This window comes from Leopardus geoffroyi, chromosome A2 (assembly GCF_018350155.1).
Source record: "Leopardus geoffroyi isolate Oge1 chromosome A2, O.geoffroyi_Oge1_pat1.0, whole genome shotgun sequence".
NCBI lineage: Eukaryota > Metazoa > Chordata > Mammalia > Carnivora > Felidae > Leopardus > Leopardus geoffroyi.
The window spans coordinates 81,804,543-81,816,950 of record NC_059331.1 but is presented as its reverse complement, the minus strand read 5'-3'; the positions used below and the strand labels follow the sequence as shown (position 1 = coordinate 81,816,950).

The 12,408-nt window shown below is 36.8% G+C and overlaps 2 protein-coding genes across 2 annotated transcripts in view; one reads left to right on the top strand and one right to left on the bottom strand.

Moving 5' to 3' along the window:
• FBXL13 (F-box and leucine rich repeat protein 13) overlaps positions 1-12,408 on the bottom strand; it is a 211,287-nt gene that overhangs the window by 174,683 nt on the left and 24,196 nt on the right. The window contains exon 4 of the mRNA XM_045494560.1: positions 143-210. Within this exon, the coding sequence (XP_045350516.1) occupies positions 143-210 (68 nt within the window). The remainder of the gene's footprint in view (positions 1-142; positions 211-12,408) is intronic.
• Positions 1-12,408, top strand: part of LRRC17 (leucine rich repeat containing 17) — a 117,001-nt gene that overhangs the window by 97,955 nt on the left and 6,638 nt on the right. The gene's annotated exons all lie outside the window — the stretch shown is intronic.

The window sequence follows — 12,408 nt, the reverse complement described above, 5'->3', positions numbered from 1 at the left end:
ATTAAATATATAATACAAAATGGTGGAGACATGATTAAATAGATAAAATCAGAACAACTGGCTAAAAATGAGTTGTTCTTCATATGGAGAGTATTAAAAAATAAAAACACAAAGAAATAGTATGTAAAAATCACATTCTTACCAAAAGTGTGTCTTTACTAAACGTCCAGTATAAAAAGTACATGCTTTTATCATCAATTCTGGAGTCATCTAAAATAAATAAATAAATAAATAAATAAATAAATAAATAAATAAAAGAATGAATGAAACAACAAATATTAGAAATGAATGGAATCCAAAGGCTAACTCCAGAAGTTACACGAGAAAATGAGAGCAATGGTTGCCTTGGGCAGTAAGGAGACAGGAATGGACTGGAAGAACTATATACCATATACACTTTTTGGAATGTTATCATATTATCTATTTTTTTAAGTTAAAATTGCAGCTTAAAATTTTCCCATTATATTGTGTTTACTTTAAAGCATTTTAAGGGGTGCCTGGGTGGCTCAGTTGTTTAAGTTTCCAACTTCAGCTCAGGTCATGGTCTCACGGTTCATGAGTTCGAGCCCCGCATTGGGTTCTGTGCTGACAGCTCAGTGCCTGGAGCCTCCTTCAGATTCTGTCTCCCTCTCTCAGCCCCTCCCCCCCCCCTCATGCTCTGTCTCTGTCTCAAAAATAAACATTTTTTAAAGCATTAAAGCATTTTTAAGTAAGTCTAAGGTATTATTGTCAGCTGTATTGATAATAGTATAGAGTTGTGGGTCACTATTAAACTGAATGATTTTGCCTTCTCAAGAATATAAAATGAAATTTTCTTTAAAAAAAAAAAAGAAAGAAAGAAAAAATAAAAAGCTTGGGGCGCCTGGGTGGCGCAGTCGGTTAAGCGTCCGACTTCAGCCAGGTCACGATCTCGCGGTCCGTGAGTTCGAGCCCCGCGTCGGGCTCTGGGCTGATGGCTCAGAGTCTGGAGCCTGTTTCCGATTCTGTGTCTCCCTCTCTCTCTCTGCCCCTCCCCTGTTCATGCTCTGTCTCTCTCTGTCCCAAAAATAAATAAACGTTGGAAAAAAAAAATAAATAAAAAAATAAAAAGCTTATCAGAATGCCTCACCAAACAGGCATAAGAAAACCATATAAATTAAGATTTCGGAATATACCAAAAGAGATGCAAATTTATTACTTGCAACTATTCACAATAACACACATTGACTGACATGTGTGTTGAACACCTATGTGAGGATTCCTGAAATTATCTGTACTTTCTGTATCTTCTTTAATGAGCAAAGATAATATTATATTAACACATTTGTTATATGTACATGGCTACTATGAAGTGCAAATGGGGTTATTTTTTCTCATGTTATCGCCACCTTGTTTGCCATATAAATAAACATGTGGCCACGTCTGTTTGGTATAGAGATAAGCTTGGTTCAAATCTATGCAAACTGCCCAGAATTCTTAATTCCACTTTTCAAAGACAAATGTTCTTCTCCTCAATCATGGATTTATTTTAGGCATACAACAAAGGCCCCTTGCCCCCGCCCCCCTCCTGGCCAATATTCTGCTTGATGTTCAAAAACATTTGGAAACCCTCAGTCTGATGGAGATTATGTGCAAATTTTGCTTGTGGTGAGGGGGAACATAAATCATTGGAATCATTCTTTACTAAATTCTGATTTTCATAAGGGAAAGGAATTCAGATGAGTAAAGTAAGAGTATTGGGGATATCACAGCAGGGTGGATAAAACCAGGAAAGGAATGAGGTGACAGAAGAAAAGACAAATTTCATCTACAATACAATCTTTCTGTTCTGCTGTTAGCCCCTAAATTTACTAAGATTAAACTTTTCTTTAGAAGATATAACCTGGGAGGTAATATATAAATATCTACAATAAATGGCATTATTCATTAAAAAATGAGTATATTACATGACTGAATTATAATTCAGCCAGTAAGACTTGAATTTGAGTTTCCTTTTTTTTTTTATATTTTTTTTAATGTTTTTATTTATTTTTGAGACAGAGAGAGAAAGAGCATGAGCAGGAGAGGGATAGAGAGAGAGGGAGACACAGAATCCAAAGCAGGCTCCAGGCTCTGATCTGTCAGCACAGAGCCCAACGCGGGGCCAAACTCACGGACTGTGAGATCATAACCTGAGCTGAAGTCAGACGCCCAACCGACTGAGCCACCCAGGTGCCCCGGGTTTCCTTTCTAATGATCCACTCTTTAAACCAGCATAAAAGTGTTCTTTCTAGTTCTTTCTATTCTATTGTTGAAAGAAGTTGAAGTCCTCATTAATTCATGACTTAGTATGCTGGAAGAGTCTGTCATCCTCATATTCCTTTTTAAAGAGTTTCTTGCCCTGAATTCTTATTTTCATTTCACAGATACTGTTCTGACTAAAAACAAAACACACAAAAACACTAATAAAATGAAAATAGCTATGATTTTTCCTCATTGTTGGCATCCTCCTGTTTTCTCCACAGGGAAAATAGCTTTAAGAGATCGCTCTGAGGTACTGGCCTCAGCAAAGACTCAAGCCCAGTAATGCCCCATCCCCCACGCGGGGTTGGGCACGGCTTTACTCCACTGCGGCACCTCTGGCCTGTGCCCATATGTTTGGTCACATGATTCTGCTTCCACTGCTCAACGTTTTCACTGTTGCTTTAGCAACTTGCTTTCTACTTTCTGGGGGGCAGTGGGTTGAAATATTTTTATGTATTATTTATTTATTATTATTGTTGAAATATAGTTGGCATACACTGTTATATTAGTTTCAGGTATATAACAAAGTGATTTTAAAATTCTGTACATTACTCAATGGTTACCACAACTAGTTTAGTAAACATCTGTCATCATACAATTTTTTTTACAATATTATTGACTAGATTCCCGATGCTATACTTCTCCTCTCCATGACTTATTGATTTTTTAACTAAAACTTTGTATCTCTTAATCCCCTCTGCCATTTCATGTATTTCCCACCCACCTCATCTCTGGTAACCATCAGTTTGTCCTCTGTATGTATGAGTCTGTTTCCGTTTTTTTGTTCGTTCATTTGTTTTTCAGAGTCCACATGTAAGTGAAATCATATGGCATCTGTCTTTCTCTGTCTAACTTGTTTCACTTAACATCATACCATCTATGTTTTTGCAAATGGTAAGATTTCATTCTTTCTAATGGCTGGATAATATACCGTTGTATACCACCTTTTCTTTATCCATTTATCTATTGATGGACACTTGGGTTGCTCCCATATCTTGGCTATTGTAAAAAATGCTGCAGTAAACACAGGGGTACACATATCTTTTTCAATTTGTGTTTTCATTTTCTTCAAACAAATACCAAAAGTGGAATTAATAGGTTATATGGGGTTTCTATTTTTAATTTTTTGAGGAAACTTCATACTGTTTTCCATATTAGTTGTACCAGTTCACATTCTCACCAACAGTACACAAGGAATCCTTTTTCTTCACATCCTCACCAATACTTGTTATCTTTCTTTCTTTCTTTCTTTCTTTCTTTCTTTCTTCCTCTTTCTTTTTTCTTCTTTCTTTCTTGCTTTCCTAGCTGGCCATTCTGATTGATGAGGTGATCTCATTGTGGTTTTGATTTGTATTTCCCTGATAATGAGTGATGTTGAGCATCTTTTCAAACGTCTGCTGGCCATCTATATGTCTTGTTTAGAAAAATGTCTATTCAGGTTCTCTGCCCATTTTAATTAGGTTATTTGTGGGGTTTTGGTATTGAGTTATATAAGTTCTTTGTATATTTTAGATATTAAGCCCTTATCAGATATATCATTTGCAAATACCTTCTCCCATTCAGTAGTGGTCTTTTCATCTTGTTGTTAGTTCCCTTTGTTGTGCAAAACCTTTTTATTTTGGTATACTCCTAATAATTTATTTTTGCTTTTATTTTTCTTGCTTGAGGAGACATATCCATACATACGTTGCTAAGGCTGATGTCTGAGAGATCATTGCCTAGGTTTTCTCTTAGGATTTTATGATTTGAAGTCTCACATTAAGGATTTTAATCAATTTTGAGTTTATTTTTGTGAATGGTGTAGGAAAGTTGTTCAGTAGCATTCTTTTAGCTGTAAGTATTTGGTGTCCTAACGCCATTTGTTGAAGAGACTGTCTTTTCCCCATTGTATATTCCTGCCTACTTTGTCATAGATTAATTGACAATGTAAGTGTGGGTTTATTTCTGGGATCTCTATCCTAGTCCCTTGATCTATGTGTCTATTTTTGTGCAAGTACCATACTATTTTGGTTATAATAGCTTTGTAGTATATCCTAAAATCTGAGATCGTGATACCTCTAGCTTTGTTCTTTCCCAAGATTGCTTTTGATTGATTTGCAATTTGAGATTGTGATACCTCTAGCTTTGTTCTTTCCCAAGATTGCTTTTGATTGATTTGCAATTTGAGATTGTGATACCTCTAGCTTCGTTCTTTCCCAAGATTGCTTTGGCTATCCAGGGTCTTTTGCGGCTCCATACAAATTTTAGTATTATTCTAGTTTTGTAAAAAATGCTATTTGTATTTTAACAGAGATTGCATTGAATCTGTAGATTGCTTTAGGTATTATGGATATTTTAACAACATTAAGTCTTCCAATCCATAAGCGTAGTATGTCCTTCCATGTATGTCATCTTTAATTTCTTTCATCAATGTCTTGTAGTTTTCAGAGTATAGGTCTTTCGCCTCCTTGGTTAAGTTTATTCCTAGGTAATGTATTCTTTTGATGCAATTGTAAGTGAAGTTGTGTTTTTTTTAAATTTCTTTCTGCTACATTGTTATTAGTGTATAAAAATGCAACAAGTTTCTGTATATTAATTTTCTATGCTGCAACTTTGGTGTATTCATTTATTAGTCCTGATAGTTTTTTGGTGGAATGTTGGGGTTTTCTGTATATAGTATCTTGTCATCTGCAAACAATGACAATTTTACTCCTTCCTCACCAATCTGGATGCCTTTTATTTCTTCTTGTTGTCTGATTGCCATGGCTAGGACTTCCAATACTCTGTTGAAAAAAAATAGTGAAAGTGGACATCCTTGTCTTCTGCCTTGTCTTAGAGGAAAGGCCTTCAGTTTTCACCATTGAGTATGATGTTAGCTGGGGGTTTTTCATATATGGCCTTTATTATGTTGAGGTATGTTTCCGGTATACTCACTTTGTTGAGAGTTTTATCATGCATAGATGTGTATTTTGTCAAATACTTCTGCGTCTATTGAGATAATCATGTGGGTTTTAATCCTTCTTGTTAATGTGATGTATCATTTTGATTGATTTGCAAAGATTGCATCCCTGGAATAAATCCCACTTGATTGTGGTGACTGATCCCTTTGATGTAGTATTTGGTTTGCTAATATTCTGTTAAGGATTTTTGCATGTATGTTCACCAGGAATATTGGCCTGTAATTTTCTCTTTTTGTAGCGTCTGTGTCTGGTTTTGGTATCAGGGTAATGCTGGACTCACAGAATGAATTTAAAGCATTCCTTCATTTTCTATTCTTTAGAATACTTTAAGAAGGATAGGTATTAACTCTTCTTAAAATGTTTGGTAGAATTTGCCTGTAAAGCCATCTAGTCCTGGACTTTTGTTTGTTGGGAGATTTTTTGTTTTGTTTTGGTTTGGTTTTGGTTTTGGTCTTGGTTTTATATTACTGATTCAATTTTATTACTAGTAATTGGTCTGTTCAAAATTTCTATTTTTTTCCTGATTCAGTTTTGGAAGATTGTATGTTTCTAGGAATTAACTCATTTCTTCTAGGCTGTCCAATTTGTTAGCATATAATTTTTATAGTATTCCCTTATAATCTTTTGTATTTCTGTGTTTGTTGTTCTTTCTCTTCTTTCATTTCTAAAAAAAAAAATATTTATTTACATCCTCTTTTTCTTGATAAGTCTGACTAAAGATTTATCAATTTTGTTTATCATTTCAAAGAACCAGCTCTTGGCTTCATTGATCTTTCCTATTATTTTTTAGTATCTGTCATTTATTTCCACTCTTTTTTTTTTTGAGAAAGAGAGAGAGCACACATGAGTAGGGGAGGGGGGTGGCAGAGGGAGAGAGAGAATCCTAAGCAGACTTCACACTCAGTGTAGAGCCCTGATGTGGAGCTCAATCCCATGACCCTGTGATCATAAGCTAAGCCAAAATCAAGAGTCAGATGCTCAACTGACTGAGCCATCTGGGCACACCTCATTCATTTCCACTCTAATCTTTATTATTTCCTTCTGTCTACTAACTTTGGTTTGTTCGTTCTTTTTTTTTTTTTTTTTTTTTTTTTTTTTTTTTTTTTAGTTCTTTTCAGTATAAGGTTAAATTATTTGAATTTTGTTTGTTTGTTTCTTGAGGTAGGCCTACATTATATAAACTTTTCTCTTAAACTACTTTTGCTGTGTCCCAAAGATTTTGCACCACTGTTTCCATTTTTATTTGTTTCTGTCAATTTTTTTGATTTCCAGTTTGATTTCTTCTTTGCCCTGTTGGTTGTTTAGTGGTCTATTGTTTAGCCTCCATGTGTTTGTATTTTTCCAGTTTTTTTTTTTCTTGTAATGGATTTCTAGTTTCATGCCATTGTGGTTGGAAAACATGCTTAATATGATTTCAGTGTTCTTAAACTTATTGACACTTGTCTTATGGCCCACCATGTTATCTATCCTAGGGAACATTCTGTGTATATTTGAAAAGAGTGCATATTCTGCTGGTTTTGGATGGAATGTTCTGTGTATATCTCTTAAGTTCATCTGGCCTAATGTATTGTTTAAAGCCACTGTTTCCTATTTCCTATCTGGATGCTCTGTTAATTGATAAAAATGGGGTGTTAAATTCCCCTATTGTTATTGTATTACTATCAGCCTCCTTTTATGTTTGTTAATATTTGCTTTATGTATTTAGGTGCTCCTATGTTGTGTGCATAGATATTTGCAATTGCATTCTCTTGTTGGATTGATCCCTTTATCATTATATGATACCCTTCTTTTTGATGTTGCGGGCTTTGTTTTAAAGTCCATTTTGTCTGTATAAATATTGCTATCCTGGCTTTTTTTTTTCCACTTCCATTTGCATGGAATAGCTTTTTCCATCCCTTTACTTTTAGTGTATATGTATCTTTAGGTCTAAAGTGAGTCTCTTGTTGGCAGCATATTGATGGGTCTTGTTTTGTTTTTTGCTTTTTTTTTTCATCCGTTCTGTTTTATCCATTTTATCCATTTTTTATCCATCCATCCATACCCTACGCTTTTTTATTGGATCATTTAGTCCATTTACATTTAAAGTAATTAGTAGTAGATATGTACTTATTGCCATTTTGTTCATTGTTTTCTGGTTGTTTTTATAGTTATTCTTTATTCCTCTCTTCTCTTGCTCTCTTTCCTTGTGGCTCAATGGCTTTCTTTAGTGTTATGCTTGGATTCTTTTCTCTTTATTTCTTTTGCATCTACTACAGGTTTTTGGATTGTGGTCACCATGGGGTTCATATATAACATCCTATGTATATAGCAGTCTATGTAAAGTAGATGGACACTTAAGTTTGAACACATTCTAAAAGCACTAAATTTTTACTTGCCCTTCATGTTTTATGTATGTCATATTATAGTCTATATCTTTTTATTTTGTATATCCCCTAATTGTTGTAGATATAATTGATTTTACTACTTTTGTGTTTTAACTTCTATATTGGCTTTATAAGTGATTAATCTACTGTCTTTACTGTATGTTTGCCTTTACCAGTGAAATTTTTTCCCTTCCTAATTTTCTTAATTCTAGGTATGGTCTTTTCTTTCCAAGTAAAACATTCCTTTTAACATTTTTTGTAAGCTGGTTTAGTGGTGATGAACTCCTTTAACTTTTGTTTGTCTGGGTACCTTATATCTCTCTTTCAATTAATGATAACATTAGTATTCTTGATTGTAGGGTTTTTTTCCTTTCAGCATTTTGAATATATCATGCTATTCCCTTCTGGTTTGCAAAGTTTCTGCTGAAAAATCACCTGATAGCCTTGTGGGGCTTTTTTTCTGGCATGTAACTGTTTGCTTTTTCTTGCTGCTTTAAGATATATTTTTTGTCTTGGTGTGGGCTTCCTTGGGTTCATCTTATTTGGGGCTTTCTTTGCCTCCCAGACCTAGATGTCTGTTTCCTTCCCCAGGTTAGGTAAGTTTTCAGCTATGATTCAAATAAATTTTCTGCCCCCTTCTCTCTCTCTTCTTTTTCTTGTGAGATCCCTATAATCCAAATGTAACTATATTTGATGATGTCACAGGTGTCCCTTAACCTATTCCCATTTTTATTATTCTTTTCTCTTTTGCTATTTAGCTGATTGGGTTGCTGATCCATTCTTCTGCATCACCTAACCTGCTGTTGATTCCCTCTAGTGTATTTTTCATCTCAACTATTGTCTAATTCAGCTCTGACTGGCTGTTTTTTATATTTTCTATATCTGTTGAAGTTCTCATTGAGTCTATCCACTCCTCTCTCTAATGAGTATCCATGAGTATCTAATGATCATTGCTTTGGTCTTTATTAAGTATATTGTCTACCTCCATTTTGTTTAGCTCTTTTTCTGTGGTTTTGTCTGATTCTTTTTTTTTGTTTGTTTGTTTATTTATTTTGAGAGACAGAGAGAGCAGAGGAGGAGCAGAGAGAGAGAAAATCTCAGGCAGGCTCCGTGCTGACAGCATGGAGCCCAATGTGGGGCTCAAATTCACGAACTGTGAGATCATGACCTGAGCCAAAACCAAGAGTCAGACACTTAACCGACTGAGCCACCCAGGCATCCCTGTCTTATTCTATCAATTAGGACTTATTCTTCTGTCCCCCCATTTTGTCTCTCTGTGTCTGTTTCTATGTATTAGGTAGGTCAGCTATGGCTAATGGTCTTGAAAGTAATGACGTTGTGTAGATGGGGTCCTGTGGTGCATTGTAGTTCAGTCCCCCCTTGGTTACCAGAACCAAGTGCTCTAGGGTGACTGCTGTGTGGGCTACATGTGTCCTCCTATTGTGGCTGAGTCTTGATTGCTGTGGGCATGCTGGTCGGTGGGACTGGCCCTCAGCCTGGCTATCTGCAATTAGTTGCTGTGACAGCTGTGGGTGTACTGATGGGCAAGACTTGTTTCCTGTGCAAAAACTGCAGATGGGGTCATGTGTGGGGTCATCTCCCCACCTCTGCAGGGCAGGAGTCACTTTGGAGAGGTGCTGGTTCTAGCCAGGGCTTCCTGCCAGGTGTGGTGGGACACCTGCCAAGGCAGGTGAGTTGGATGGGGCAGGGCTGAAAGAAATTCCAGGGCTGGCTGGTGAGTGTTAGGACTGACTCCCACAAGCATGCAACTATCTAGGCTGAGGAAGGACAAGAAAAAGAACTTTTTCTCCCAAAGAACTCTCCTGCAGATCTCTGCTCTTCCAACACATGACATCAAATTAGTCAATAAATCTTCTTCATGTATACCCCAAGCACTTTTATTTTGTATTTTTTATTAGAAAGATTTTTTAAATGTTCATTTATTTATTTTAATTTATTTATTTTTTAATGTTTTATTTATTCTTTTTTTTTTAATTTTTTTTCAACGTTTATTTATTTTTGGGACAGAGAGAGACAGAGCATGAACGGGGGAGGGGCAGAGAGAGAGGGAGACACAGAATCGGAAACAGGCTCCAGGCTCTGAGCCATCAGCCCAGAGCCCGACACGGGGCTCGAACTCACGGACCGCGAGATCGTGACCTGGCTGAAGTCGGACGCTTAACCGACTGCGCCACCCAGGCGCCCCATGTTTTATTTATTCTTGAGAGAGAGACAGAGCATGAACAAGGGAGGGGCAGAGAGAGAGCGGGACACAGAATCTGAAGCAGGCTCCAGGCTCTGAGCTGTCAGTACAGAGCCTGATGCAGGGCTTGAAGTCAGAGGCTTAACCGACTGAGACACCCAGGTGCTGCCCAGGAACTTTTCAAATTGCTGCTTCGGGGCTGTGTCTCCAGAGAGTCACTTAGTATCCTGGCTCTTTAAGGGCAGAGGCTTGGCTTGCTATTGCCATCCAGCTTTCGAGAGTTAAGCCCTGGTGATTTTTTTTTTTTTTTTTTTTAGTTTATTTATTTTGAGAAAGAGAGAGCGAGCACGAGCTGTGGAAGGGCAGAGAGAGAAGGAGCGAGAAAATCCCAAACAGGTTCCATGTTGTCAGCAAATAGCCTGATGCGGGACTCAAACTCATGAACTGTGAATCATAGCCTGAGTTGAAATCAAGAGTCAGACACTTAAGTGACTGAGCCACTTCGGCAGCCCAAGCCCTGCTGATTTTTCAAGCTCTCAGAGTGAAGTCCCACTGATTTTCAAAGCCAGATGCTATAAGGACTCATCTTCCCAATGTGGGTCCCCAGGGCCAGGGATGCCCTAGTGTGGGGTCTGATCCCATCACTCCTCTGTGCTTGTGGTGTCCCTCCCATTTGTAGTTAGTGACACCAGGGGTTTGGTTCCCAACCACATCTCTACCCCTCCTATCCTTTTTTGCAGACTTCTCTCTGCAAATAGCTGTAGAAGATCTGTTCTGCCAGTCTTCAGGTCACTTTCAAAGTCAGTTGCAATTCATGTAACTGTTGACTCAGTGAGCTCAGGGCCCTGCTACTCCACCATCTTCCCCACTGCTTTCTATTCTGCATAGCTGTCATATCTTGGTTAGCTGCTAGTGACTAGAAAATAGTCTTTCTCTCACTTTTTTTTTTAATTCCAGCTGATAGGATTGCACAGAGTAGGAGCTCAACAAATATTATATGGACTAACCTACTTCCTTGGAAAACTGCCAATTCCCTGCCATCTGGCTTCTAAAAATGGAGAGTAAAGGATTCAAGCAATGACTGTGGGGAAGTTGCTGGAAAAAAGTAATTGACATTGGTATAGAGGGCCTCAGAGTGAGAGCTCTGTTTCCAGGCCCTCACAGACCACGTCCACCAATTTCCCACAAGGTCCTCTACACACAGACTTTCGAGTGATAACAGAAGAGAAGGAGGAGAGAAAAAAGGTAGACCGCCACACAATTTCTAAGAGTCCAGTTATAAGATTAGCTTTGAGTCTGGAAATAAAAGAAAAAATTCTGCCATGAGAGATGGTTTTGAAAGTTAAAGGGTGGAATGTTAGAATCTCCTATGAAATTTTGTAAAATACTCATGCTCACTCCCCACCTCCATAGGAATTATTCCTATGACGAGTCACTATTACTACTGAGAATATGTCTTATCCCTCATGTTAAGGCTCGCTGTTTTAAACTGAGTTCCAATGAAATACAATATGATTCAATGAAAGTACATTCAACTTAACACACTAGTTTCAAGGAAACATTTTGTATAGCTTGGAAGAAAAATAAAAGAAGTAAAATAGAATACTGATCTCTTTTTAAAAAGATACTGCATATAGCATAATACAACTCAAGTCTTAAAAATAGTTTTAAAAAGGGGCGCTTCGATGGTTCAGTCAGTTAAATGTCATACTTCAGCTCAGGTCATGATCTAGTGATTTGCGAGTTCAAGCCCCACATCAGGCTCTATGCTGACAGCTAAGAACCTGGAGCCTGCTTTGGATTCTGTGTCTCCCTCTCTCTACCCCTCCCCTGCTTGCTCTCTCTCTCTCTCTCTCTCTCTCTCAAAAATAAATAAACATTTTAAAAAAATGTTAGTTTTTTTATTTAAAAATTTTATTTAAAAAATTTTTAATTTTTTATTTAAAAAATTTTAAATAGTCTTAAAAATATTTTATGTAAAAAAATTCAAATGTACAGAGAATTAGAATAAATACCTACCACCCCCTAGTCTACATTTAACATTGTCAACATTTTGCCATACTTGCCTTTTCTCTTTGTAGTATATAAAGTATATAAACCAAAAATTTTAGTGTCTATTTCTAAAGTGTAGTCACATTTTCTTCACAACCACAATTCCATTATCCCACCTTGGACAATTAACAATAATTGCTTAATATCATCTAATACCCACTCCATATCCAAATCTCTGGAATTATTCCCTCAAACATCTTAAATAGTTAGTTTGTTCAAACTAGGGTCTAACTAGGGTCTAAACTAGGGTCATGTGTTAGCACTGAGGACTCGGTTTATATGAAACTCTTCATGAAACTTTATATGAAACTTTTTTCTTCATTCTCCTTTTACATATTTTTCAACATTTAATGACTATGAAGGGCAAATAAGGCATAGTCTCTGGCTAAATCTGATGAATTCAGTTTTCTGGGTATCTTTAATGTATTTTTACAGAGAAAGTTCTAGAAGTCAATTCAAATATTTTTGTTGTGAATTTGTTTTGATGGGAGTTTTCTTCTATCATCTGGAAGAATGATAGAAGGGGGGAGTGGGGACAGGGCGCTGCATAGCTCCTGTCACAGCCCCATGGATTGGAGGTCTGAGCTTT